General features: G+C 56.1%; 2 protein-coding genes across 7 annotated transcripts in view; one reads left to right on the forward strand and one right to left on the reverse strand.

Moving 5' to 3' along the window:
• The first annotated feature begins 2,115 nt into the window (after positions 1 to 2,115).
• CD177 (CD177 molecule) overlaps positions 2,116 to 23,960 on the forward strand; it is a 183,211-nt gene continuing 161,366 nt past the window's right edge. The window contains exon 1 of one of the 2 annotated variants that reach the window (XM_081032003.1): positions 2,116 to 2,194. The gene's annotated coding sequence lies outside the window, so the exon portion shown is untranslated. The remainder of the gene's footprint in view (positions 2,195 to 23,960) is intronic. The other variant, XM_081032002.1, reaches the window with a different exon arrangement.
• On the reverse strand, positions 5,162 to 23,896 carry LIPE (lipase E, hormone sensitive type). 5 transcript variants are annotated; one of them, XM_081031999.1, is made up of 10 exons: positions 15,266 to 15,596; positions 13,339 to 13,874; positions 11,164 to 11,254; positions 10,903 to 11,048; positions 10,510 to 10,695; positions 9,999 to 10,293; positions 9,006 to 9,233; positions 8,606 to 8,779; positions 6,155 to 6,576; positions 5,162 to 5,789 (listed from the first exon to the last, which is right to left on the reverse strand). In XM_081031999.1, exons 1-10 carry the CDS (start codon positions 15,327 to 15,329, stop codon positions 5,568 to 5,570), a joined length of 2,364 nt encoding a protein of 787 aa, XP_080888125.1. In that variant the 5' UTR covers positions 15,330 to 15,596; the 3' UTR covers positions 5,162 to 5,567. The 5 variants fall into 5 exon arrangements, with proteins under 5 accessions (XP_080888125.1, XP_080888124.1, XP_080888127.1 ...); XM_081031998.1 differs by lacking the exon at positions 15,266 to 15,596 and adding an exon at positions 22,682 to 23,896 and having other exon boundaries at positions 5,164 to 5,789; XM_081032001.1 differs by lacking the exon at positions 15,266 to 15,596 and adding an exon at positions 21,168 to 21,254 and having other exon boundaries at positions 5,164 to 5,789.

Raw genomic sequence — 23,960 nt, forward strand, 5'->3', positions numbered from 1 at the left:
TAGGATAGTTCTGTGTGTGTTGTCAGTGCAGCGATTGATTCTGTGACTGTATGCCTATGTTTGTGTTTGTAGTGATTGTGTATATGTGATTCTGTGTGTGTGATTCTCAGATTGTGTGGGTGTAAATGCAAGATCACCCTAAGGATATGTTGTAAAGGCATGTGTTTCAGGCAATCTTGCATTTCTGACTCTGAGGTGCTGGCAATGTGTCTGTATCTGGGGCCTTGAGAATCTTTCTCAGCTACTCCTTTACATGTCCCACAGGTGGCCCTGGGAGCATGACTTTTTCCAAAATGAGCCTCAGTTTCTCCCTAATGGGAATGATGGCCCTGTGGCTTCAGGAGAAACACCAGGGTGAAAGGGAAGGTGGGAGAAGACGGATGAGGCCAGGGAGAGGCTGAGAAATGAAATGATGGTGTCACGAGAGAGGGTGTGATGGGGCCAGAGGAAGAGCCGCACAGAGAAACATGGATGTTTCTACTGTATATCTACTCCATTAGCATTGGCTGAGCCCCTGCAATGAGCCAAGACCTCTGGTGGGCATTGATTCAAGGTCTGGGGGAAAGGAGAGACCCAGAGAGTGAAGACCCACCAGCAAAGCTGTTGCTGCCCTAAGATGGCCCACCTGTCTCCACAAGGGGCTCAGTGACAGTTCTGAGTGATGGAGACCCAGTGATGGAGAGCGACAGAGAGAGCCCTGCCCCACCCTGGTCCTCCCTGAAGTCTGATCTGTCCAGATCAAATAACAGAGGCTGTGGGGGAAAGGCCCCTCCCTCTGGGGCTCGGGGTATCCCCATGAATCATTATCTGATCAGCTTCTGATAGGATAATGACATACCTGCTTCCTCCTAATCATTATTTTTGACCTCAACCAGGCCCAACGCCCACAGCAAGAAGGGCTGGATAGCGTGGCATGTGGGAGTCAGGGTAGGAAATACCTAAGAGTCCCCATCCTTGGTCCTTCCTCCCTTAGGATCCAGGAATCTGGCCCCCAGCCTACCCTCCACCCCCTAGGAGTGACAGATCTCAGCCCTTCTCTTTTTTTACCCTTGTCTGCCTTTTCTTTTCTTTGGGCCAATCTTTATCTCTTTGTTTATCTCCATCTGTGTTTTGTGTCTCTCCTGTCTCTTTACATCTTGATTTTTTTCTCCCTGGGTGTCAATTTTCTCACTTGTAAAATGGGGATAATAACAATAATCCAATCTTTTAGAGCTGTTATGAGGAAGACATGAGATAATTACATAAAATGCTTAGGACAGAACCTGGGCCACAGTAAACTCCATACAAGAGAGCTCTATTATTATTATTGTTGTTTTCAATATTTTAATCTCTCCATTGGTATCTATGTTTTTGTCTCCACGTGAGTTTCAAGTCTCCTCCCACTCTGGGTGCCTTCTGCAGACAGCACTCTGCCCCTGGCTTCCCTTTAGGGATGAGGAAAGGGCGTATAGAGGCCAGAACTTCGGAGCGTCTTCCTCGTCATCTCTAGTCCAAGCCCCACCTCAGGACCCAGAACTCTTGCCTGAGGACAAGACCTGGCTCCAATCCCATAAATAACCACATCAAATCCTGAACAAATATGTCATCCCTGGGCAGGCCAGTGACTCTTGGGACCCAGAAGTCCCCGTCCCTAGACCCTGACCTTTCTGGTTCCCAGCGCTCTCCTCCCTCGGACCTGGGGGCCCCCAGTTCCTCCTTACATCGGTCCTCAGTCCCCTTCTTCCTCAGGCCCCCAGCCTCCTACCTCGGGACCAAGGAGTCAGAACTCTCAAGTCCCCATCCTTCCTCAGGACACAAGGATCAGGCCAGCTTACGTGCAACCCAGAAACCCAATTCCCGGTTCTTTTGCAGTCAACCACGCCCTCAACTACCTCCCGGTTCAGTCTTTCCAGAAGCGGGTCTGACACCGGAGGGAGAGCTGTGATAAGCTATGCTTGACGTCAGTCACTATCATCTAGCCAATAGACATTCCTCCACCTCTTTCTCAGCTATCACCCTGGGCCACTCAGGGCGCGTTCTCCAGTAGGCGGAGCTCATGACCCAAGTCGGACAGCGATAGGCTTTCGAAGACGCCAGTCTCCGTCTGTCACTCCAGTCGGCCAATAGGCGGGGCACCTCGTGGGTGGGCGTCCTGATGGGCTCCGCAAGGGCTGGAGCCCGCCGGTGACGGGACAGGCTCTGCGGGTCCGGCCCGGTAAGCTCTTTCCAGCATGCCCAGGGTTGGGATTCTGGACATAGCTCGGACGGGAGACGGTGAATTTGGTGGGGCTCGAGGCGGAGGGAAAAGCTTAGCCTGGGCGACTAAGCTCTATTTTGCTTTGTTGGAGACACTGAATCCGGGCTGCACAGTCTCAGATGTTCGTCCATCCATTCCATTCCTCCCACCCTAAACCTGATTCCCGTCTGCACCTACCTGTCCTGCCCACCCGTCCGTTCGGTCCTTCCTGCCCTCATTAATTCCCTCACTCACTGATTTCCTCATATAACCACTCACTCACACTCGCTCATTCACACCTTCACCCACCCATTACTTAAATATTTCCTGAGGCTTCTGGTGTGCCGAGCTGAGCTTCGTGCTGGGCGATGATGGTGACCAAGATGAGTCAGGCCTGGGCCCTGCCCTCAAGGAGCCCGGGGTCAGATGGGGGGACAGACCCACACGTTGATGGTCAGGGATGTGCAGAGGCAGGGAATCCAGGAGAGTCTTTTTTGGGTTTGGCGGGTCAGGAAAGGGTTTCCAGAGGAGGGGCCATTGGAGCTGGATTTTGGAGGAGCAGGAGGTGCCAAGCAAGGGTGGAGAAGAGCTTGTGGGGAGGGCTTTTCGGGAGGAGCAAAGACAGGGAGTTGTGCAGGAGTATGACTGTCAATAGATGTCCGGGCAGAAGGCCAGTCAGACTGGAAGATGATGAAAAGGTGGCCAGAGGCCAGGATGAGGAGCTTTGTTCTGGGCATGGAGGGTGGTAGTAGTAGGGAGCCATGGAAGGGTTTAGAGCAGGGGAGGATCTGGTCAGAGCTGGAGCCAAGAACTGGAGGAATGAGACTGGAAGCCAGTAAGTAGCCCAGAAGGTAGATTGAGCAGGGACTCAGGAAGGAAAGGATGGAGCCTGGATTAGGCCAGAGGCTGAGGGCATAAGACAGAGATTCAGGAGGCAGAAAGAACAGAATATGGGGCTTGATGAGCTATGGAGTATAGGGGTGTCCAGGACAGGACCCAGTGCTCCGGCCTGGGGGATGATAACGCCATCATTGAGATGGGGTCAGGAAAGAGGAGCAGCTTGATAGTGGTGACTGGACAGAGATGAAGAAGGGGTCCTGTGTGCTGGACAAAGGAAGCTGACTCAGGCCAGTGGCTCTGGACCTTCTGTGACAGTTCTGGGCTATGGTTCCCTCTCCCATCATAGGCCCTGACTTAGAAATCACTTGGGTGAATGAAGGCCCGAGTAAAGGTCCCCTCTCCCCACTTCCTCAGGAAACTGCTTTTTTTGTGCTTCTCTATCTTCCTTCTCTCCTTCCCTGGCAGCATTAAAACATGTTTCATGATCTCTAAACACACACACACACACACACACACACACACACACACACAGTGCGCGCACGCATGCGCCCTGCACCAACTCCCCTGAATTATTTCTCATCCCTTTTACGGGTGAAGTCTTGTGGTGCATTCACTGGTTCAGTCCCTTATCTTCCATTTCCTTCTTCACCCTCGTCATCTGGGTGCCCACCTCCCATGGCCCTGCAGTGGTTCTGAACAAGGTCACCGAGGACCCACTCATTCATTGCTGAGGCCTGAGGATAACATTTGGTTCTCATCTGAGCACAGAGCACTGCCCATATGACATTCCCTTTCCTTTCCATCTTTCCTGGTCGGCTTCTTCCCTCTCCAGCTGCTCCTTAGAACCCTCCAGCGTTCACCTTTCACTGCCCACCCTTTACTGGGGGCCACTGTCCTCGGGGCTCTGTGTGTCCTGGCTCTCTACTTGTCCCACCTGCCCTGTCTTCCTGTAGAGGTTTTAGTCCCTCAGCTCCAGTCAGAAGTGAGCACCCAACCCATTCTTCTGCTTCCTGGATGTCCCCCTGGATTCTCACCAAGACCTTCTGATCTTTCCTTGTGCAGAACAGCCCTCAGCAGCCCTCCCACACACCTGAGCCGCCTTCTACTAAACAGACAGCCTCACTGTTCACCTACTCCCCTGGCGAGACCTGAGTGACATCCACTCTTCTTGCTCTGTCCATTCCTGTCACTTCTGTTCCACTCTCAGTAAGTCCTATTCATCCAACCTCAGTTATGGCTCTGGGATCTGCTTTACCTCTACTCCGACTCCCTACCCTCACGGCCTCTGCCCCTGCTCAGGCCTTGTCTTCACCTCCTGCCTCCTCTGTTGCCTCCAGGGCTCCAGTCTTGCCCTCTCAGTGTCCCAGGAGGTTCTTCAGTGCATGAGCTGAGCCCATCCCTCTCCTGCTCCAAGCCCTTCTGTGGCTCCCACTGCCCTCCAGTTATAGGCCAAATCACACTCCAGCCCTCTCAGGCCATTCCTACTTTGCACCTAATCTTCTGGCCAGAGGCCTTGATCACTGTCCACTGGCTCTCACAACCTTGCATATTTCTTTTGCTTAGCAAACTTGTGCTCATCTGTTAAGGTCAAGCTTGGATCACCTCCTCTGTGAAGCCCTCCCTGACTACCACAGATGGAGCCCGTGACAGCCTGTGTCTACATCTTTCCCCCCATCTTCCTTGAGTCCCTTGAGGGTAGGCCCTGGATAGAAACCATCTCTGCTCCAAACCCAGGGCCTACAAAAGGGCAAGGCCAGAGTCTTGGTTGAGGGACTGAATGACTGTCACAGCTGAGCTGGGGCCTCCAGAATTTGGGGTGACCAGTTTGTTTCTGGTGTCCTGTTACCATTGCTCTACTTCTGTAGGTTTGGGTTTCCTTCTGGTGGGTGCTGGGATTGGGTTGGTAAAGGGAAGTAGTTGAGAACCCAGAGTTCCCTGGAGCCCTACCTGGATTAAATCTGCAGGGGATGTGGGGCTGTTATAGGGCAGTCCTCAGGACCTGGAAGTTGAGCCCCCACTTTTATTCTCCAGTCCCAGGTTTCTCAATGCCCAGCAGCAGAGTCCGATGCTGCCCCCTGGTGGGCGATCCCCCCACTTGCGAGAGGCGAAACTAATTAAATACTTTTATTTACAAACAAAAACCAACCAACCTGGGGTAGGGCCAGGCCCCGCCCCTGCGGCGGTTGCAGCAGCAGTAGTAGAAGGCAGTGGCGGCGTGCAGGTCCAGCGGTCTCTGAGGCTGGTTTGAGTGAGCCCCCTCCCCCAGGCCAGTCACACCTTCCTCCTCCTCCTCCTCCGTCGTCCCCCCCCCCCCACTTAAGGCACAGGCCACCCCCTCCCGCGGGCCAGAGGCTGGGGACCCAGGGACTGGAGGGGCCTAGGAACCCCTTGCAGCCACCGTCCTTGCCGGGGCGCATTCACCACGGAGGCCGGTGCTGATGGGAACAAGAGGCCTTTAGTCTCGTCCCCCACAGCCCCCACGTCCCCACGCAGCCCGGCTCTCCCGGGCAGCTCAGACCGGCCTCGGTGAGGTGGGCCCAGGCGGAGACAGGACCAGGCGGATGCGCTCCACGCACAGCGCCGCTGCTTGCCGCGTCTCCTGGCACAGCGAGGCCAGGCTCAGGAAGCCATGCGGCAGGTCCTCCACCACGCGCAGCGTCACGGACTTGCCTAGGTTGCGTAGCCGTCGTGCGAACATGACCGAGTCGTCCAGTATTGGGTCCAGCGCGCACGCCTGCGGGATGGTGGGGGTGGGGCACGGGGAAGGGGCGGATGAGCCAAGGAAAGGGAGGAACCCGTGGACACAGCGCGGACAGAGGAGGGAGACATGATGGGGAGGTGCAGAACGAGTTTGACTGGGCTCCCTGGCCTCTGGCCGGCTTCCCCCTTCCCCCAGAGAACTACCGTCTCTTTTCCCTTGCCCTGACTCTGCCGGCCCTGTGGCTGCTCCACAGCCCCATGGAGCTCCACAAGATTGCAAAAGAAAACGGCAGCCCTGACTGCCTCCTGGTGGTACACCTCTCCTCCCGGGCCAGGCCGCCGACTCCCGCCGCCAGGTGCACCTGCACCCCACCCGTGTCGTCCCCATCTGGTGCTCACCACAATGTGCACTGGTGGCAGGCTCTGCAGCATGCTGTCAGGTGCCAGCAGTGGTGACATGAAGGGATTCTTGGCGATGGGCGATGAGTACAGGGGCATCCGCGTGGGGCCCTGGCTGGAGCGCCTGGGGTGGAAGCCCTTAGGGAATGCGGCATTAATGCCATGGCCTTTGTTTTTGCTGTTCAACTCCTCTTGGGCCTCAACCTCTTCCTGTGCACTCTCAGACCCCAGTAAGAAGTTGACGTCTGAGGGCGAGGAGGGACCAAGTGTCTCGGCTGACAGTGACAGCTCGGAGGTGTCCGATGTCGCGGCGCTGCCCCTGAGTTTCAGGTCATGCAGTGTTAGGCTCTTGAGGGGGTCTGTGCCCCGTGGGTCCTCAGGCTGGGCCAGCGCTGCTTCAGACACGCTGCGCCGCATTGGCTCTATGACAGAAGCAGGGTCAGGGAAGATCAGCTGGGTTGGGCACGTGGGGGGCTGGCAGGGAGGCTCATGGGAAGGGCAGAGTCCTCTGGAGGAGAAACTATCCTAGGCAGTGTTGTGGAGGCCTGGAGTGGTCCCCTAGACACCTTCCTTGGGGAGGGATGGGGCGCTCCAGGTGCCCAGAAGCAACTCGAAGGTGTAGGCGGAAGGAGTCACATGGCCATGGAGGGGTGTATATGTGTGTGTGTGGTGACCGGGAAGGTGAAGAGTAAGTCATTTTACCTCTGGGAATCTCAGTTTCCTCATCTGTACAAAGGGGGTAAAAATAGTCCTTACTTCATAGGAGGTGCAGAGGACTCAGTGGCTTAAGATACAGGATTAGGTACTGCTACCTCCCGGGAGGTCCTAATATATCAGTATTAATATTTTATTACCAGGCCTGGCACCCTGTTCCAGCATGAGGCCCAGCAACTTAGGGCCACTTGACACAGAGGGTGTGAATGGATTAAAGTGGAGTAGGAAATAGGCCCATATGGCTTGAAAGGGAGCTCAAAACAATCTTGGGGGCTTATTAGATTCCTAGGGATCTCATACCTATGAGGCCACATAGATCTGTTCCCCAAATTTCCTTTGTGCTCTTCAGTTTTATCCCTTCCCTTTGAGTGACCAGGCAAGCAAGCACCCAAATAATGTTACAGACGTGCTTCCGGCCCACCTGGTGTGCCCACCTTGGCCTTAGCTCCATTAATTTTATCAGACCCACACTGCTTACCACTAGGACCAGGACCCTATATTTACCACTTGTTTTTCACTTCTCTTTATAGATCCATGAAGGCAAACTAGAACATATGAGAATAACTGTATAAATGCTCTTTGACCCAGGGGTCAATGGAACAGAGCTGCTGGTTAAGAGTCACAGGGCACAGCCAGTCAGGGGTGCTGGCATTTTCTAAGAGCACCTACTGTGTGCCAGGTATTATGCTGGGTGCTTGGCACAAATGGGTGCATGCAGTCCTTACTACAACCTCATGAGGCAGGTACTCTTATTGTACCCATTTCAAAGAGGAGCAAAGCAAGGCTCACAGAGACCATTACTTACCCATGTCATCCAGCGACCAGCAAGTACCTGGTACAATAGGGAGCTAAACTAGTGTTTATGTAGGGGGCTCCAAGGGTGACACCTATCTGTCACCTTTAGCCTACAAGGAAATCCCAGTACTCAGTGGTCTATTGACCTAAAATTCAAGTCCCTTTTGTTTTTGTGTGTATTTATTTACATCTATTTGAGAATCCTAAAATTAAAAAACTTAAAACACGTCCAATTGCAATAACTTTCTGAATAAGTTTCTGAATATTCATCTGCTTTTGAGCATGTGGTTCCAATTACTCACAAAATACTGTTGATTTGCTAGAGATAGAAAATAAGTGGAGTTGGTTGTGCTTTAAAATCCTTAAAATGTTAAAAAATGGTGGGAAAACATGGATCCTTGGATGGAGGTGATTTTTGGCTGCCTTAGAGTCCTGCCCACCACCCAAGTTTGGGAATCTCCTCCACTTCCCGAGGTCCATCCAGTCTATTGCTATCCCTGCCCCAGCCTCTTAGGTCTGCTCCTGGCGTTGGGGTAGTATCCCTACGTACCTCTGTTAAGAGTCTGGAAAGAATCTTAGAGGGCTGGACTCCCATCTGAGGGCCCAAGGGATTCCAGTGGCCTCGGGACTAAAAACCAGAGCATGGGCAGGCCTTCTGAGTCATTTCCCAGGGTGCCTTTCCGGGAAAGGCTGTTTGGAAAGCTAAATCTTATAGTTCCTGGGACTGAGATGACCTGGGGGACCAGAAGTCCTTGAACTTCCCGGATATGGACTCTTGCGGAAAATCAAGGCTTTGTGATAGAGACCAGGGATAGATATGGGGCAGAACCAGGAAGCTGATCTCTGCTTCTCTGAACGGCCCAGGGCACGGCCCCTTTCCTGCCCCAGGACTTGGGGTGTGCCAGGTTGTCTCTCCTGGGCATCCTAGAAGGCCTCACTCACCTGCCACGGGCACTGATTTCGGCTGGTACTTGTGCCTCAGCTCCAGGAAGGAGTTGAGCCACGAGGAGGCACTCAGGCGGAGGTCCCGGAGGAGCAGGGCTGTGTCCCGCTGCACCAGCCCCATCATGCCCAACGCCTTCTGGTCAGAGTCAGAGAGGTCCTCTATCTCCCCACCTGCAGAGTGTATGTGGCGGGGGGAGGGGCTGAGTTGGTCCCTTCTCTTTCTGGGACCAACACCCACAGCTTCAGACATCGGTACCCAGGGACCCAAGAATAACTGAGTGCTTCAGTAGGAGTCTTAGATTCCTCTCCTCAGCCCTAGGAGACTGGGCTCTAGCCCATCCCTGCAGGCCCCAGGCATCCTGCCCCCCCAGTCCCAGTTGTGGGGGGTGGGCCTTACCAGCATAGGCACTGACGCACTTGCAGAGCACGCTGAGGGGCAACAGGGGGTCCATGAGGCTCAGAAGGCGGGAGGGAGAGGCGGTGGACTGAAGCATTGTGGCCGGGTAGGCTGCCATGATGCCATCTGGCACCCGCACCCCATAGGCTGCTGCCCGAAGGGAGACGGTGAAGCAGAGGTTCCCGCCTGCGCTGTCTCCCGCGAGGCATATCCGCTCGCCCGTTGAGCCTGGTTTGGGGGGGGGGCATGGTTACACCTGGCAGGGGGGAACTCAAGCTCTGGGCCAGGAGGTAGGGTGTGGGAGCCCCAACTCTGAGGTCTAGTCAACTGCAAGGTGAGAGACTGGTAAACTGAGGCAGGACTTGGAGTCATTTGGAGGACAGTGATCAGAGGACGAGGCTGACTTAGGACATGGAGAGGCCTGGAGATCAGGAAGCTCTGGGGAAGCTTGGGAGGCTGGAGGATGGAAGTGAGGAGGATGGTGGGGGTTGGGGAAGAGGGGACACAGAGGGAAGGAGGGTCGTCCTAGGCCAGGAGATGGAAGCCAGCTTCAGGCTGACTTCAGGCCTTGGGCCCTGTGCCGTAGGGCGTGGTCTCACTCTGCTCTGTGCCTCCCAAGATGTCAGAAGTGGGAAGTCAGAGGAGCTGGAAAAATGGGCTGGAGATGTCAGGGGGTGGGGCAACAGGAAGAGGAAAGCAAAGGTCAGAGGAGACCCCTGAGGGAGGTGGGAGAATGGAGTGTCAGGGCTGGAGTAGGAGAGCAGGAGGGAGGAAGTGGTTGATAAAAGAATGGGTGAGCGGTGGGGCAAAAGGGAGAGATGGCTGAGGCAGAGATGGAGTGGGCAGGTGGCAGAGGGCTGGGTGGTAGGAGACGGGAGGGGAGGCAGGGCATGCAAGAGTGAGGCTTGAGCAATGAGATGGCTCTCTCCTGTGCAGTGAGGGCTAGGGGCTGAAGCAGGCTGGCGCGTGGGTAACAGTGAGGGCTGGGCTTACCGAGGAGGGTGCAGTGCTTCACGGCCCAGCAGTAGGCATAGAAGCACTCCTCCAGAGCTCGGGGGAAGGGGGCCTCGGGGGCCAGGGAGTAGTCGATGGAGAGGATGGGGACGCCCAGCTCCTGAGCCCAGGTCTTGAGGTAGGGCTCGTGGGATTTGGAAGTCTGGGCCACGAAGCCACCACCATGGATGTGAATGATGAGGGACCGTGAGCGGGGTGCCTGCTGCGGCCGAGGCCGCAGGTCCAAGCTCCTCGGACCCTCAGACTTCACCAGGCTGCTGAGCTCCTCACTGTCCTGGGGAGAAGGGAGGGGAGGCAAAGAAGTGGGTGAGGAGGGGGGGCTACGTGGGCCACCCTCCATCCCCCCAAAGGGATGTGCTCAGAGAGACAAGAGGGAATGAAGGATGGAAGTGAAGCAGGGAGGCGTCTGGGTGGGGGTGGGTGCTGGGTGCTGGGGCTGGGCCCATGCCCCTCACTCTGTACTTGCTCCTGGCTGAGGCAGGGGCCCTACCTGTCCTTCACGCAGCTCATAGGAGATGAGCCTGACGAGGACCGGCCCAGGGCCCGTGTGGGCCAAGGGGGGTGAGATGGTGACTGTGAGCTTGGGGTCAGTGATCATTGGCATCTCAAAGGCCTCCGGCGGCAGGCTGAGCAGGCGGCTTACCCTCACAGTGGTCGATACCATGTTTGCTAGAGACTGGTGGGAGGGAACAGAAGGGGTTTTGGGGAGGGGCTGCTTACAGGGGCCCCCCTCACGACTCCCCTCGGACCCCCCATTCTTCCCTTATGTACCATCCCTTGGCTTGGAACCCTGCAGAGACCTGATGTCGCCTAGGACGGGTCTCTGGGCTTCAGTGTCCCCATCTTGTAACAGGTTGGGGCCCTCATTGGGCCTCATGCTCACCGACAGCACTTCCATCTCGGTGATATTCCAGAAGGCTTTCCAGAACTGCACGTCCAGGTTCTGAGTGATACGCTCAAACTCAGCCCCACGCAGCTCTGGGTCGATCGCAAAGCGGCCGCTGGTGAAGAGGGAGCTGGCGGCCACACCTGGGGGTTGGGAGGGTATCAGGGAGCCCGAGTGGGACAGGCTGTGGGGCAGGGCTGCAGAGGAGGGACAACAGGGGAGGGTGGTATGGACAGGGCCCGGCTGGCCAGGACTCACCGAGGCCGGTTTCGTTGCGTTTGTAGTGCTCCCCGAAGGATATCAGCCCGATGGAGAGGGTCTGCAGGAATGGCCTGATGGCGGGCGTGAACTGCGGAGAGATGCCGCAGTCACCCGCCGCCCAGACGAGGGACTGGGGGCCGAAACTGTCATTCAGCCAACATTTAGTGGGTTCCTACTGTGTTCCAGGCACTGCTCTAAGCATATACCACATGTCAAGTAATAACTAATGATTTGAAAACACAATAGGTGGAGGGGACATATGAAGACGAGGGGTCAGGCTACTTAGACAGTTTCCAGGAAGGACCCGGATGGAGCAAGGCTGTTCTTGCCGAGGGCACAGCAAGTGCAAAGGCTTTGAGGCGGGCTATGCTTGGGTGGATAAGGAAAAGCTGGGGCCAGTGTGGCTGGAGCAGAGTGAGCCAGGGGAGTGACAGGGGGTGAGCGCAGAGATTCAAAGGGGGCTCACATAGGCCTGAGGAATTTAGATTTATTCCAAATGTGGGGTGGAGCCACTGGAGGGTTGTAAGCTGGGAGTAAGATGACACAGGGATTTCCTGAAAGTCAGCGAGGACGGCAGTGCGGACCAGTTATGGGGCAGCAGGAAGGCAGATGGGAAATGGTCAGAGACAGGGCCAGAGATTTTGAGGCAGAAAGGCAGCCAAAGGGGGAGACAGCATCTGAGAGAGGAGCCAGACAGCTCAGGAAAGACAATGGGGAGACAAGATCAGATTTAAAAAAAAACACCACAGGAGGCTGGGCACACGGCCAGCAGCGTTCTTCTGTTCATTTGGCAAATACTGGCCTCGGTCCTACTGCACACTAGGCACTGGGCTGGAGCAGGGGCTGAGCAAGACCCAGACAGGTGACGCCTTTGCCCTCCTGAGGCTGATATTTTACGGGGGGGGGGGGGAGGCTGTCCTGTAACACAGCACAGCTGGGCCCTCAAACTAGCTGTCAGGCATGGCCCTGCCCCTGGCTGGGGACCCAGAGAGCCAGAGAGCACAGGGGTGCCTGGCCATTGTGGCTGGATGCTGGCTCGGGTGGCTGTAGGATCTCTCTCCCATGACGCCAAGGTCATAGCTGGGACACAGGGAGGAGCTGACTGGCCCAGCTGGGCTGATCAATATTTGTGGGTTCAGCTTAGGTGAGAGGAAGTTCCCAGAAACACCCAGGCTGGGTTGATGAGGACAGGCTGTCCCACAGGGAAACACAGAAAGGTGGGGTGAGCTGGAGGCCGAGAGACTGCCAAACTCAGCTGACACTGAGGTGGGGGGCGGCCCTGAGAGGGTCTGAAGGACTACAGGGCCACATAGCTCCAGATACTCCTGCTGGGGTTCCCTGATGTGGGTCCCCCAGTCCCCAGGACTGACCCCAGATAGTGGCAATTGGGCCTCTGCTCTGAGCCTGGTGTCCCCCTGCGCCCCCCTCCCCCCCTATTCTGAGTCACCAAACTACTTTTCCTATGAATCTGAAGGCCTCTGGGCTGCCTCCCTCTCAGTGCTGAGGTGGGTTGTATCTCCCTGAGGGTGGTTTGGGGGCACAGGGGGTAGAAGGCCTGCAGTGGGCAGGGGTCAGGGTCCCAGTTCAAAGGAGATAGAGGTCTCGGCTAGGTTTCCTTCACTATCACCAACTCGGATATACTCCTTGGCCCTTCTCCCAGCCTGAAAATCCTGATTCTGCAGCTCTTTAGGGGAGTCAAAAAGCCTAGACAGACCTGGGTCCAACTGAGCTTCTTGAACTTCTGTGAAATGGGGTTTGCACCCTCTTTCCTAGGCTTCCAGTGGGGATCACTAACGGGGTGTGCTCTCACAAATGGGCCTTTGAGAACAAGACTGGCTACCCTCCTAGGGGCGTCGCAAACTCCACTGATTTCAGGGGTCAGGCTACTTAGACATAAAGGAGTGAATAGATCTCCTAAATGGACGGTGATAGCAGTGGGTGCCTGGTGCTAAAAGGTATGCGAGTTCAAGATTTCTTGCTACGTGGTGGATTCAGCCCGGGGGCCACGTGTCTGCGGTCCCTGTGGAGCTGTCTGAGCCCCCCAGTTTCCCCTTTCTGTATCTGCAGCATTCTGAATCATGCCCCTTGTGGTTATTCTACTACAACACTGGGCCAGCTTGGGGGCCACCTAGTGCCTTTACCTGGGCCCAGAGGTCCAGGGTGGGGGCTCACCTGGAAGCCCAGGCAGCGGCCGTAGAAGCAGCCCTTGTGCAGAGTGATGTACTCGCGCAGGAAATCGGTGGTGAGTCCCTCGTCTCCGCTGAAGAAGAGTTCCCCGGGCTGGTTGGTGGCCAGCAGGCGCTCGGCATAGTAGGCCAGGGCGCGGAGCTGCGTGAGGGCGGCCAGGTAGGCCTCCAGTTCCGCCAGGTTGTGGCTGGCGCGGAAGAAGATGCTGCGACGGTTGGAGGCCACGTAGCGCGACTTGTGCAGCAGGTGCCCCAGGCAGCAGCGGGCCGTGTGCACCAGGCTACGGTACCCGTTGGCTGGCGTCTCCGCGTCCAGGTCAAACAGGTGCGCCATGCCCAGCAGGTGGCCCAGGGTGGGCTCCAGCCCCAGAGCCTGCTCCCGAACGCCCGCAAAGACGTTCGACAGCCGCCGTGCTGTCTCCCCAGGGCCTTGGCTCAAGAAGAAGGCCATGTTGTCCTCTGCCAGAGTCACCAGTGACTGTGTCATTGTGCGTAGGTCCATGCTGTGCATGAGCCGCGAAACTGTAGGTAGGTGGAGAGGCTTATCAAATAGGGCTGGATCACCCTTTGCTCACTTGGAGCCCTGGGCTCCAGAAGTCCAAGCTCTATCCCCCTCCTCCCTCAGACCCAGGAGGCAGAAGCCAGCTTCCTCCTTCAGAACCAACGTTGGAGTGTAGGGTCCCCATCCTCTTCCTTTCTTGGGGCCCATAAGCCCAGGTACCGAGACCCTTTCTCTCTTCTCAGGAGCTAGGAGTTTAATCCCTCAGCCCAGCCTTCCTCAGACCAAGGAGTCCAGGTACCCAGACCCCCCTCTTCAGGCTCCAGGCGTCCCTGCTCTCTCCTCTACCAGAAGTCTTCCTACCCCTTTCTATCTTTCAGGGACCCAAGAGTTCAGGCATCTGTCTCCATTTACTTTCTTGGGCCCAAGACTCCTTCTAGGTTCGGGAAAATGTGGACCCCAGTTGGTACCCGCTCTCAGGACCCAGGAGTTCAGGCCCCCACCCCCCATCCTTTTCAGGCCTCAGGTGTCACTGTGGGTGACACCTGAGGCCCTTCCCCTCGACCAATATTTGGGAGAATTCAGCCCTCAGCCCACCCATTCCCATCTATTTGGTGGTATCCCAGGACACTGGTCCCAAGCCCAATTCTCTTTCTGAACCCAGGAGTTCATCATTCTAGCCTTACTTAAAACTGGAGTCACTCTTGGCCCTTCCTTGTCCCTCAAGTCTGGCTGTGGAACCCCCTCCTCCACACTTCAGCTTCCTCTCTGTTCCTCTGCGGGGTCCCAAAACTTGGCTGCACTCCACCCCCACCTGGATCACCTGGCCTTTGAACCTGTCCACTTGGCTTAGATTGCACGGGCCAGCGCAGCCCCCCACCTGGAACAGCAGGTACTCCTCACTGTCAAGGATGTGGAGCTCCCTCTGTGCTAGACCCTGTACTAAGAGCTTTCTGTGTATTTGCTCATTTGTCCTCGCTCCTTGAGACCCAGACTGCTTCGCTTCACGGTTCAGCTATTAGGAATAGCATCCCATTTTATAGGAGAGGAGACTGAGGCTAAGAGGTATTAAGTAAGGAGCTGAAGGTTGCATTGAAAGTGCCAGAACAGAATTCGAACCCAGATCTCTGGGTCCAGAGCTGTGTCTCCCTCCTGGGGCTCTGGAGGCTGGGCCTCTGGCTCTGGCCCTCAAAGACTTACCCTGGACTAGGCCTGACTGCCCATACTTGAGCGTCCCCCTTGATGGGGATGCTGCCCTCTGCTCCAGACTCTTCCTTCCTGCAGCCCACCCAGCACCTTGCCTGGCTCCTGAGAGCATAACCTCCCCTCACTCCCTCCAGGTGTCTCCTTTCCCTTCCAGGCCCTGGGGTTTGGCAGCTCGCCGCTCCTGTCTCCCAGCTAGCCACACACTCACTCCTCCAGGCCTCTTCGGAGCTTCCCCCAGGCTGGGACTTCTGGACTGTAGGACTGTGGCTCATGCCTGGGGCGATAAACCGGGGGAGGGGCCCAGCCTGCCCAGGGTGTGGCCACCGCTGCACCTCCCACCCACAAGGGACAGTGAGAACCACGTGCTGTAAATAGAGCACGGAGCTCAACTCCCTGCCCCCCTGCTTGCTACCAGCCCCAGCTCAACTGGGAGTCCCTGTCCTAGGCTCCTCTTACTTAGAATTCAGGAATCCCCAACCCCCTCCTCCTTCAGACAAAAGAGCCCACGGCCCCCAGCCTCCTTTGGACCCAGGCGTCTCAGCCCCTGACCTGAACAAACTGTCCCCTCTCACCCAGCCAGGCTGCCCTCCCTCTCCAGGGTGGACTCAGGGAGCAAAGGCCCCGTGATCTCAGCTCCCGCCCCTCAGGCTGGCCCTGGCACAGCCGTCCCCAGCTGTTAGGGGGAGAGAGAGGGTAGCCAGCCCTGCCTGTCCCTCCTGAGAGGACAAAAGCAGATTAAGGGCAGTGCCAAGTTCAGCTAGGGGCCTGAGCCACAGGTCCTACTGTGTGGTGTTCCCACACCAGGCACCCTGTACCTGCCATTTATGAGGTGGGGACTGTCCTCCCCTCCTCACACAGGAAAGCGAGGCTCCAAGAGACTTCACTCATGTTAATCCACGAGCCTAGCCAGCTCTTCTTCACCCTTCAGGCGTTAGCCTGTCACCTCCTCGAAGAGGCATTCCCTAAGTCCTCCTCCCCATGGGAGGCATGCGCCCCCAGCACTCTTTTCTGCCATCATACTTAAATCGTTTTTCCTAGAATTTTACACATTTGCAAGCACACATTTGCTTCTTTACATATTTGTTGTTTGTCTCCCCTCAGGGGGAGAACCTGGCTTCACTGAGTTCACTTCTCTTAGTACAAGTGGAGATGGGGCTCTTTAGACAAACAATTCTAAAATCACCAATACAAAATTAGGTATAGGGCCTTGGGAGGGGCCAATGCAAACGAGGCCCCAGTGTCACTTACTTGGCCGGAGGTGAATCCTCCAGTCTCTCCCCCCTTAAATGCCATCCCCACAAGGGCAGAGGTGTCCTCACAGCCCTTCATGGGGCCTAGCACACAGTAGGTGCTCAGCAAATATTTGAAGGAGGAAGGAAAGCATGAAGAGTCAGAATGGAAGGAGAAGGGGATGGATGGGAGCTTGGGAGAGGACCACACCTCTGCAGGGCAGGCAAACAGATGGAAAGAAACCCCTGGAGGCAGTTCTAAGCTTGGTGGCTGTGACAACAGAACACTGGCCCAAGCTACTTGCCAGGTGATTCTGGATGAGCCTGGTTTTCTCATCTGTAAACTGCAGTTGGCCCTCCTGCCCACAGAGGGTAGGAACTGCACTTTGTAAGCGGTGCCCTGGGTGACCTTTTCTGCAGCTGTTTGCTTGGTGGTTCTCCCGTGGCCTCCCCGAGATGTGTACTGGGTCATTTTTCTCTGTGGCACACATCGCCCTCTAACACACTATACAACGGACTGTGTGTTTGCGCTGTCTCCCTCACTAGGTTATAGGCTCCCTGAGGGCAGGGACGTTATATGTTTTATTCCTGTGCCTGGTGCACGGCCAGTGTGTGGTATTTATTGCATAATAGGCTGTGGTTTCCCACTTTATAAAGCCACTATTATTTACTTCCTGTCTGTGCGGTAGGGCTCTGACAGAAAACTGAGAAGAAGAGAATGGAGGAGACCTGAACAGAACAAGTAACTTGCACAAAGCGGTGGGGCAGAGGCTGGATCCCAGGCCCTCATGACTCCAGGGCCCTGCCCTTTGCCCTGGTCTAGGCTGCTCCCTTGGGGCTGGGCCGGGTGGAGCTGGCAGGAAGGGATGTTGAGATTGCCAGAAACTTGCCAAGAATCCCAGGCAGAGGTCACTGGGGCAGGAGCAGGCCCACCAGGGCCATGGGCGAGAACTGGAGCAGAGGTAGAGCAGAGGGGTCCTACTGCCTGGGCACCAGCTCTTTGCCCTAAAAAGCCACTGTGCAGCTGAACCCGGCCTGGATTTTGGCCCCTGGGGACTAAGCAGGGCAATGGGGAGGAAAGTGGGGGGAAGATGGAGGAAGGGCGAGGTGTGGGGCCTTGGAGGGGCAAGGGCTTCTGAGGGGAGAGGCCTGGGCGCAGATGTAGGAGGGGGGCCAGTGAGTGTAGCCCTCCCAGTGAGTGTATTCCCTGAGAAAGAGCAAATACCGCTCTAACGACTGCTGTGTGAGGCACTGTTCTCTTTCTGTGCTTTACGTGAAGTAACTCATTTCATCCTCTCTATGACACACGAGGTAGGGACCATTAGCACCCCTTTTGGAAGATGAGAAAACTGAGATGCGGAGAGGTGACATGCCATCCTGTCAGGGTGACATGGGTTACAGAGCCAGCAAGGGTGGCATTGCTTGTTTCTGTATCTAAGTGTTTCTGTATCGAAGTTGCTCCTTCTCTGTCATGTCTCAGTTGTGTGCTTTCTGCGTGGTCAGGCATGAGTGTGGAGGCTTACATGCACGTACGTATGTGCGTAGGTATGGGTCATGGCCAATGTCGGTTCTGGCCTGTTTGTGAGTAGGTGTATCGACATTTGTTTCCCCCCCTGTGTGTTTCTCTGTTTCTTGGTATGTCTGAAGGTATGTTTGTATGCATGTGTCATGGCCCGTTTGTGTTTCTCAGCCTGTGAGTGTATCTGAGTCTGTATTTGTCTCGGACTATGAGATTATGTGGGTATGTGTTTATATGAGTATGGATGTATATTTGTGCATATCACGGTTTCCGTGTGTGTGTGTGTGTGTGTGTGTGTGTGTGTGTGTGTGTGTGAGGTGTAAGCATCTGTCCCCATTTGCTCAAGTCAGAACCCAGGGCATTATCCTGGCCACCTCCTACACCATCCAATCCATCACGAAGTCCTATCCACTCTGTCCCCTAGAAGCCTCCCCACCCCCACTGTCCCCTCATCTGGATGATTATAACAACTTTTTATGTGTCTCTGATTTTGCCCCTGATTCAATCTCTTCACATAGCAGCCAGGGGAATCTTTCTAAAACATAAATTTGGTCACACACTCTCAACTCTTCAGCACCCCCACCCTTTCTCTCAGGATAAAGCCCCAAATCCTGGACACAGCCTCCCCAGACCAGGGACCATCTGGGCCTCCTGCCCATCCAGCCTCCTCTCTTCCTCCCCTCCCTTCCTGAGTCCCCTCTGAGCTGTAATGCGCAGCTTCCTTAGGCCTCAAGGTCTCCGCCCATTGTGTTCCTTCGGTCCTCCCTGCCCCCTCTTGCCTAGCAGTCAACGCTTGCTTATCCTTGGCTCCAATGTCACCTCCTTGGGAAGCCTCCCTCTTACATTTTCTCAGGAATTTCCCTCTTGTGTTTATCACAGTTTATAATTATACTTGATGTGTGGGATTATTTGATTCATGTTTGTGTCCACAGCTCAAATGTGAGTGTGTCCTCACTACTGAGAGCCCAGGACTGTCACAAGTAAGTGTACAGGGAATGTCTGCTGAACGAATCTGTGCATCTGGAGCCTTCTGGGTCCAGAATCAAGGTTGGGCATACAGCCGTTTTGAGCTCACACACTCCCTGCCCTCAGGAGGCTGGGGACGATCTCTCTGCCCTCACTGGCCAGGTACGTAAGCCCAGGTGACTTTGCTTCCTCAGGGCCTCCATGTCATCATCTTGGAAATAAGGTGATCATGACACTAGCGTCATCAGGTTACTGGCAAGATCAAACTAATGACTAGGACTGTTCCAGCCAGCCTGGATGCCCTTAGGCCCGGGGCGAGGTCTGATTCACCCAACTGAGGCCTGGCACCAGGGCATGACCTCAGGAAATGACAGGCGAATCTCACAGCTTTGGAGAATGAGCCTTTTTCAGTAGGTGGGCCCAAGGATTTGTGAGGACTGGCTCAGCCATGTGCAGGAAGCCCTGCCCAAGAGGATTCTGACTTCTCATGACAACCCTAAGCACAGCACAGTAATTATTATCCCTGTGTTACAGCCCACGCGTTCTTTCACTTATTAATTCAATAAATATTTAAGTGCCTATGTGCCTGGCATACCAGGCTCTGGAAGTGTGGAGTAAAGAAGGCAGACACAGCCCTGTTCTTAGGGAGTTCGCTATCTAGTGGGGGTGGGGTGGGTAACCTCCCCTCCTGAGGGCTTCCTGGGTGCTGGTGCCAAACACACTACATTCATTCAAACCTCACAACAGCCCTACAACAGTCAGGCACTCCCATCGCTATGTCCATTTTTATAGCTCAGACAGCTGAGGCAGGGAAGGAGAGAGCCTTCTGCCCAGTGCACCGCAGGTCACAGCCTGAGGAACCAGGTCTCCTATGCCTGTGCACTTCACCAGGGTCTGCACTGCCTCTGGGCACTCTGTCCTTCTTACGAGGCTCTCTTGCTGTGTGACAGTGAATGCCCTAGGGCAAGAGTCTGAGTCTGTTTGAGCCTGTGTGTGTGTCTGGAGCCAAATCCAGATCTATTCTTGGCAGGGATGAACAAGGCAGCATATGGCAAGGAGAACAATGAGTTTGGGGTCCCTGGGGCCCAGGAACGATGTCAGTTGCTTTTCTGCACAGGATCTTCCCACGGGTCCTCACTTGGATTGACAAATACTCAAAACACAGTGAGCCTCTGCCTGAAGCTTGAAGCATCTCCACTGGTCTGTCAGTCTTCTAACCTGCTTAGATATGTAAATAACGAGACACCCTAGGGAACCCAGGTGAAGACAGCCCTTCCTTCTTCTCCTGAGGGAGAGTGTGGCAGTTGGAAACCAACCCAGGAACGCCTAGTCCTAGAAACAGTGGGGGTCAGGAAGTTAGGCCCCAGGGGAGCCAGGCTGAAGCAGGTGGACTGAAAAGAATGGAAGAACGGACTGAAGGAAGGATGGGAACAGGTCTGTTTTGAGTTGTATTGGCCCACTGACATTGCCCATCCTGGGGTACCCCTTCTTCCCACGTTACCGTGACTCACCCCTAAACTTCCTCTTTCGGCAACAGCTTATAAACCCTCAACCTTATCATCCTCTCAAGAATGTCAGAGACCTGATAATCGGCGCTGGAACCATTTCCCAGGTGGGAAACACCGAGGACAGGAGTTGCCTACAGTCACGCAGCGAGTACAGAGCCAGAGCGGGAACCCTGGTCCAGGAGACTCGCATTTTGGCCTCTCCACCCAAGGCAGTAGTGGGGCGTCGGATGGTCTCTATCATGGGGGTATATTCCGCTCTCACATCATCCCCTTCTCACAATGGATCATCCCCGCACTCCCCTTGCAGAGCGGCAATAGGCCAGTCCACGGACTCCCCTACTTCTCGTGGAGATGGGTCAGTCCACTCAGTCCCAGTTCCCCGCGGGATGTCCAAGGTTCCTTCCGGGCTGTTGTCGACCCCCGTGCGCTCACCTTTGGTCTTGACTTTTCGCCACCGCCGGCGGCTACGGCTCTTGGACACCTTTCTATTTTTCTTCGAGGCCGGGGCCCCCGCGGCCCCGGCGGGCCCCTCTCCCCCGGCGGACTCCATTAATTCTCCTAGGTCCCCGCGCGAGGACCAATTCCAGCCGCCAGGCCCCGCCCCGGTGGCCAATCCTGGTTACACAACAGCGCCGGGCCCCCATACCACCCAATCCTGGGCTTGCTCCTCTTTGGGTCCCGCCCCCTTAAGCAATTCGTACCTCACTCCACTGCTAAGGCCTGGCCCCGCCCCCTCATACGCTTTAAAGGACCCGCGACCAAAAATGTAGCCCTGGAGGCGGCGAAAAGCGTCCTTCAGGCAGGACTAGGGAGTCTCACGGTGGTCACCCTAGCAGGGAAGCCTCGCTATTATCACATGTTGGTTTTCAGCCTCGCCTTCCCACTCACCTTCCCACGTAGGGATCCCCTAGAATGCAACCCAGCGCGCCCGCTGGAGGGGGAGAACGGGGCGCCGATGAACCACTGCCTGGGGGCGGGGGGCGGGGCCAGGTCCTCGGGCAGTTCAAAGCCGGGGCGGGGCGCCAGAGCTGGAGGCGTGGCTCTGCCTGCGAGCTGTCGGAGGAGGAAGCCCCGCCTTCTCCCCCGACCCCTGCCTTCTAGTTCTGTTATCTTAGTTCTCTTTCTCGCAGTTCTTTTTTTCCCCCTTTCCTCCGCACGAGAATGGGGGGAGGGGCAAGGAGCATGCTCGGCACCTGCGCACTAGCCTTAAGCCTCGGGCCCACCCGTAGGGAGGAACCGCGGTGGAGGAGGCGGCGACCACCTGGGAAAAGGCGGGAAACAGGAGGCTCGCGGCTCGCGCATGCGCACACAGCCACTGCCTCCCGGGCGCCCGAGGAGAGGCGGCGTGTTCGCCTGGGCGGTGTGAAGAGGGCGTCTCCCGAGACCCGGTTCTGGAAGACTAGAGAAACAACCCTTAACCCTCAGCGCTGGAAAAAGACGTGGCACCATCTCACCAATTCCCCTCATCTCTTCAGACTAGAGACAGGCCAGTCATGCCTCCGGGCTGTGGCCACCATCGCCGGCGCTCAGACTAAGCAGCCTTACAGTGTTCCTCGGTTCCGGAGTGGGGCGGCATGTTGTTCCCCCCTTGGGCTACTGCAACAAGTAACCCCGCATTCCAGGGAGAGCCTTGCTGCCCGCTTCTCCCTGGCAGGGCTTTGGAGCCTAAAGGAGGAGAATGGGAGCTGGGGCCTGCGCCCCGCGGCGCCACTGCCTGCTTCAGAAGAGGCGAGGGAGTGCTGGCCGCCATCATCCTTGCCTCCCTCTCCCTTCGGCTCTCCCGCCCTTCCGCCCCAACCTCGCCTGGGACTTTGGCGGAACCCCTGGCCCCTCTCCCAGGACCCGCTTCCTGAGAACGCAACCCCCAGGGCCCTCAGGCCTGGCTTGACTGGGGGTTCCCCGGGACATCGTGGCTGGGCAGCAAGTGTCCTCCTGCGCCTGGGGAGTTCCAGGGTCTCTAAGGCCTGAGTTTGTCCTCGTCAGGATGGAAGCTCCCTGAGGGGAAGGGCCACGTTTAGCCTGTGTCTCCGGTGCCCGGGGCAGTGTCTGCCCCAGGACTGTGCTCAGTGGGTTTGGGGACAGATGGGTGAACGCTGGCAGGAGGATGGCTTCCCTTCCGATCTTGGCCCCTCGCCCAGACCCCTTTCCCGCTTGGAGTTCCCCAAAGCCCTTCGTAGGGAGCCGTCCTGGTGCCCGGGCAGAAGCCCGACCCAGCGTTGGGCTTGGCCGCCCCCGACTGCCCCTTACGCCCCGTCCTTCACATCTATCTCATTGCTCGGCCGTCCTCATCTGTCAAATGGGGCCGTTGGATCTTGTCTTGCTGTTGAGGGATCACCTGAGCCAACCCGACATACTGGCAGCTCGTAGTACTTTTCAACCCCATGCCTGCAGGCTCCGCTCACCTGTGTCCCGGTAGCGTCTGTGATTCTGGCTGCTGGTTTTCTTCCCGTGGGCTGATGTCCCACCGTGTTCTGACATCACTTCATGATCAGGCTTCCACTGGAAGGCCAGCTTCATGCCCTGGGCCACTGTTCCGCTGCTCCTGGCGGGTGTGTCGTTCTCAGACGGACGCCCTGAATCTGATTCTGAGTCTACATCTGTGACCCACTCCACAAATCTCTTCCACTCGGAAGCCTGTTGCTCTGTGGATAGTTCGTGCAGGTTTGATAGAAACTCCCCCTCGATCAACGATCTCTGCTGGGATTTGGCTGGAGCTGTTTGTTGGGCTGCAGGGTCTGACTGTCCTGGATCCTCTTGGTACCCAGATTCAGTGTGGTCCAGAGGTGTTGATCCAACTTCCTGTTGAGCTAGAGGTGGCTCTGTGCGTCCCCCTCCCAATTCTGGCTCCTGTTGAATTCTAGACCCTTTTCCTGACCCAGGTCCCTGTTGCGATGCAGCTTCCTGTTGAGCAAAGGGAGGTGACTGTTGGGGTGCGGGCTTCTGTGGGGCAAGACGTTCCTGTTGTAAAGCAGATTTTAGTTGGGTTCTAGGTTCCTGCTGGGATTCAGCTTCATTTTGGGCAAGCGGCTCTTGCTGAGTGAGGGGTCTTTGCGGGGAAGCAGACTCCTGTTGAGTATTGGGTCTCTGCTGAGCCTCTGATGCTGGCTGCGCTGTGGGTGTCTTTTCTGGGCCAGGCTCTGGCTGGGTGATAGGTGTCTGGTGTGGCTCAAGTTCCCACTCAGGCCTAGATACTGACTTAGAATCTGGCACGACTGTTGGTGATATTTCCCTCATGGGAGATGTTGATCTCCCAGGCTTCATCCTTCCGGCACAAGCTAGGCTTCTTTTGTCACAGATCCCTCATTGATTTCTCATGATGGCACCTCCCTTTGTGTCCTACTCCTTCATCCTGGCATTCCCGGTCTTACTTTTCAAGGCAGTTGGCAAGTGGGCCGACCACTGTTGCACCCAACTCCTGCGCCAAGTGAGGCTCTTCTGTGCCTCCTGTTGTGGGAGGATGGATTAGAAACAGGGAGAGGCTGTGGGCCCAGCACTCTCCTACCACAGGGGAGGGGCTTGCTTTCTTGTGTCATAAATAGGGCCCCACCCCACTCCCCACTTAGTCAAAATGTCTTTTCTCATAAGGCAGCATCCCAACTTAGCCCTGTTTCATCTGGGATGACGGAAAGCAGATTCTGGATGGGTGTTCCTTTTTTCCCTCCCCCTTCTGATGTTTGAGGA

This window comes from Rhinolophus hipposideros (assembly GCF_964194185.1).
Source record: "Rhinolophus hipposideros genome assembly, chromosome: 21".
Taxonomy (NCBI): domain Eukaryota; kingdom Metazoa; phylum Chordata; class Mammalia; order Chiroptera; family Rhinolophidae; genus Rhinolophus; species Rhinolophus hipposideros.

Coding starts and splice junctions, on each gene's coding strand:
- LIPE (XM_081031998.1), bottom strand. CDS start 23,540: ATGAAGCCTGGGAGATCAACATCTCCCATGAGGGAAATATCACCAACA. Junction 10,294..10,509: donor ATGAGCTGCGTGAAGGACAG/GTAGGGCCCCTG, acceptor CCTTCTCCCCAG/GACAGTGAGGAGCTCAGCAG. Junction 6,577..8,605: donor GAAATCAGTGCCCGTGGCAG/GTGAGTGAGGCC, acceptor CTTCTGTCATAG/AGCCAATGCGGCGCAGCGTG.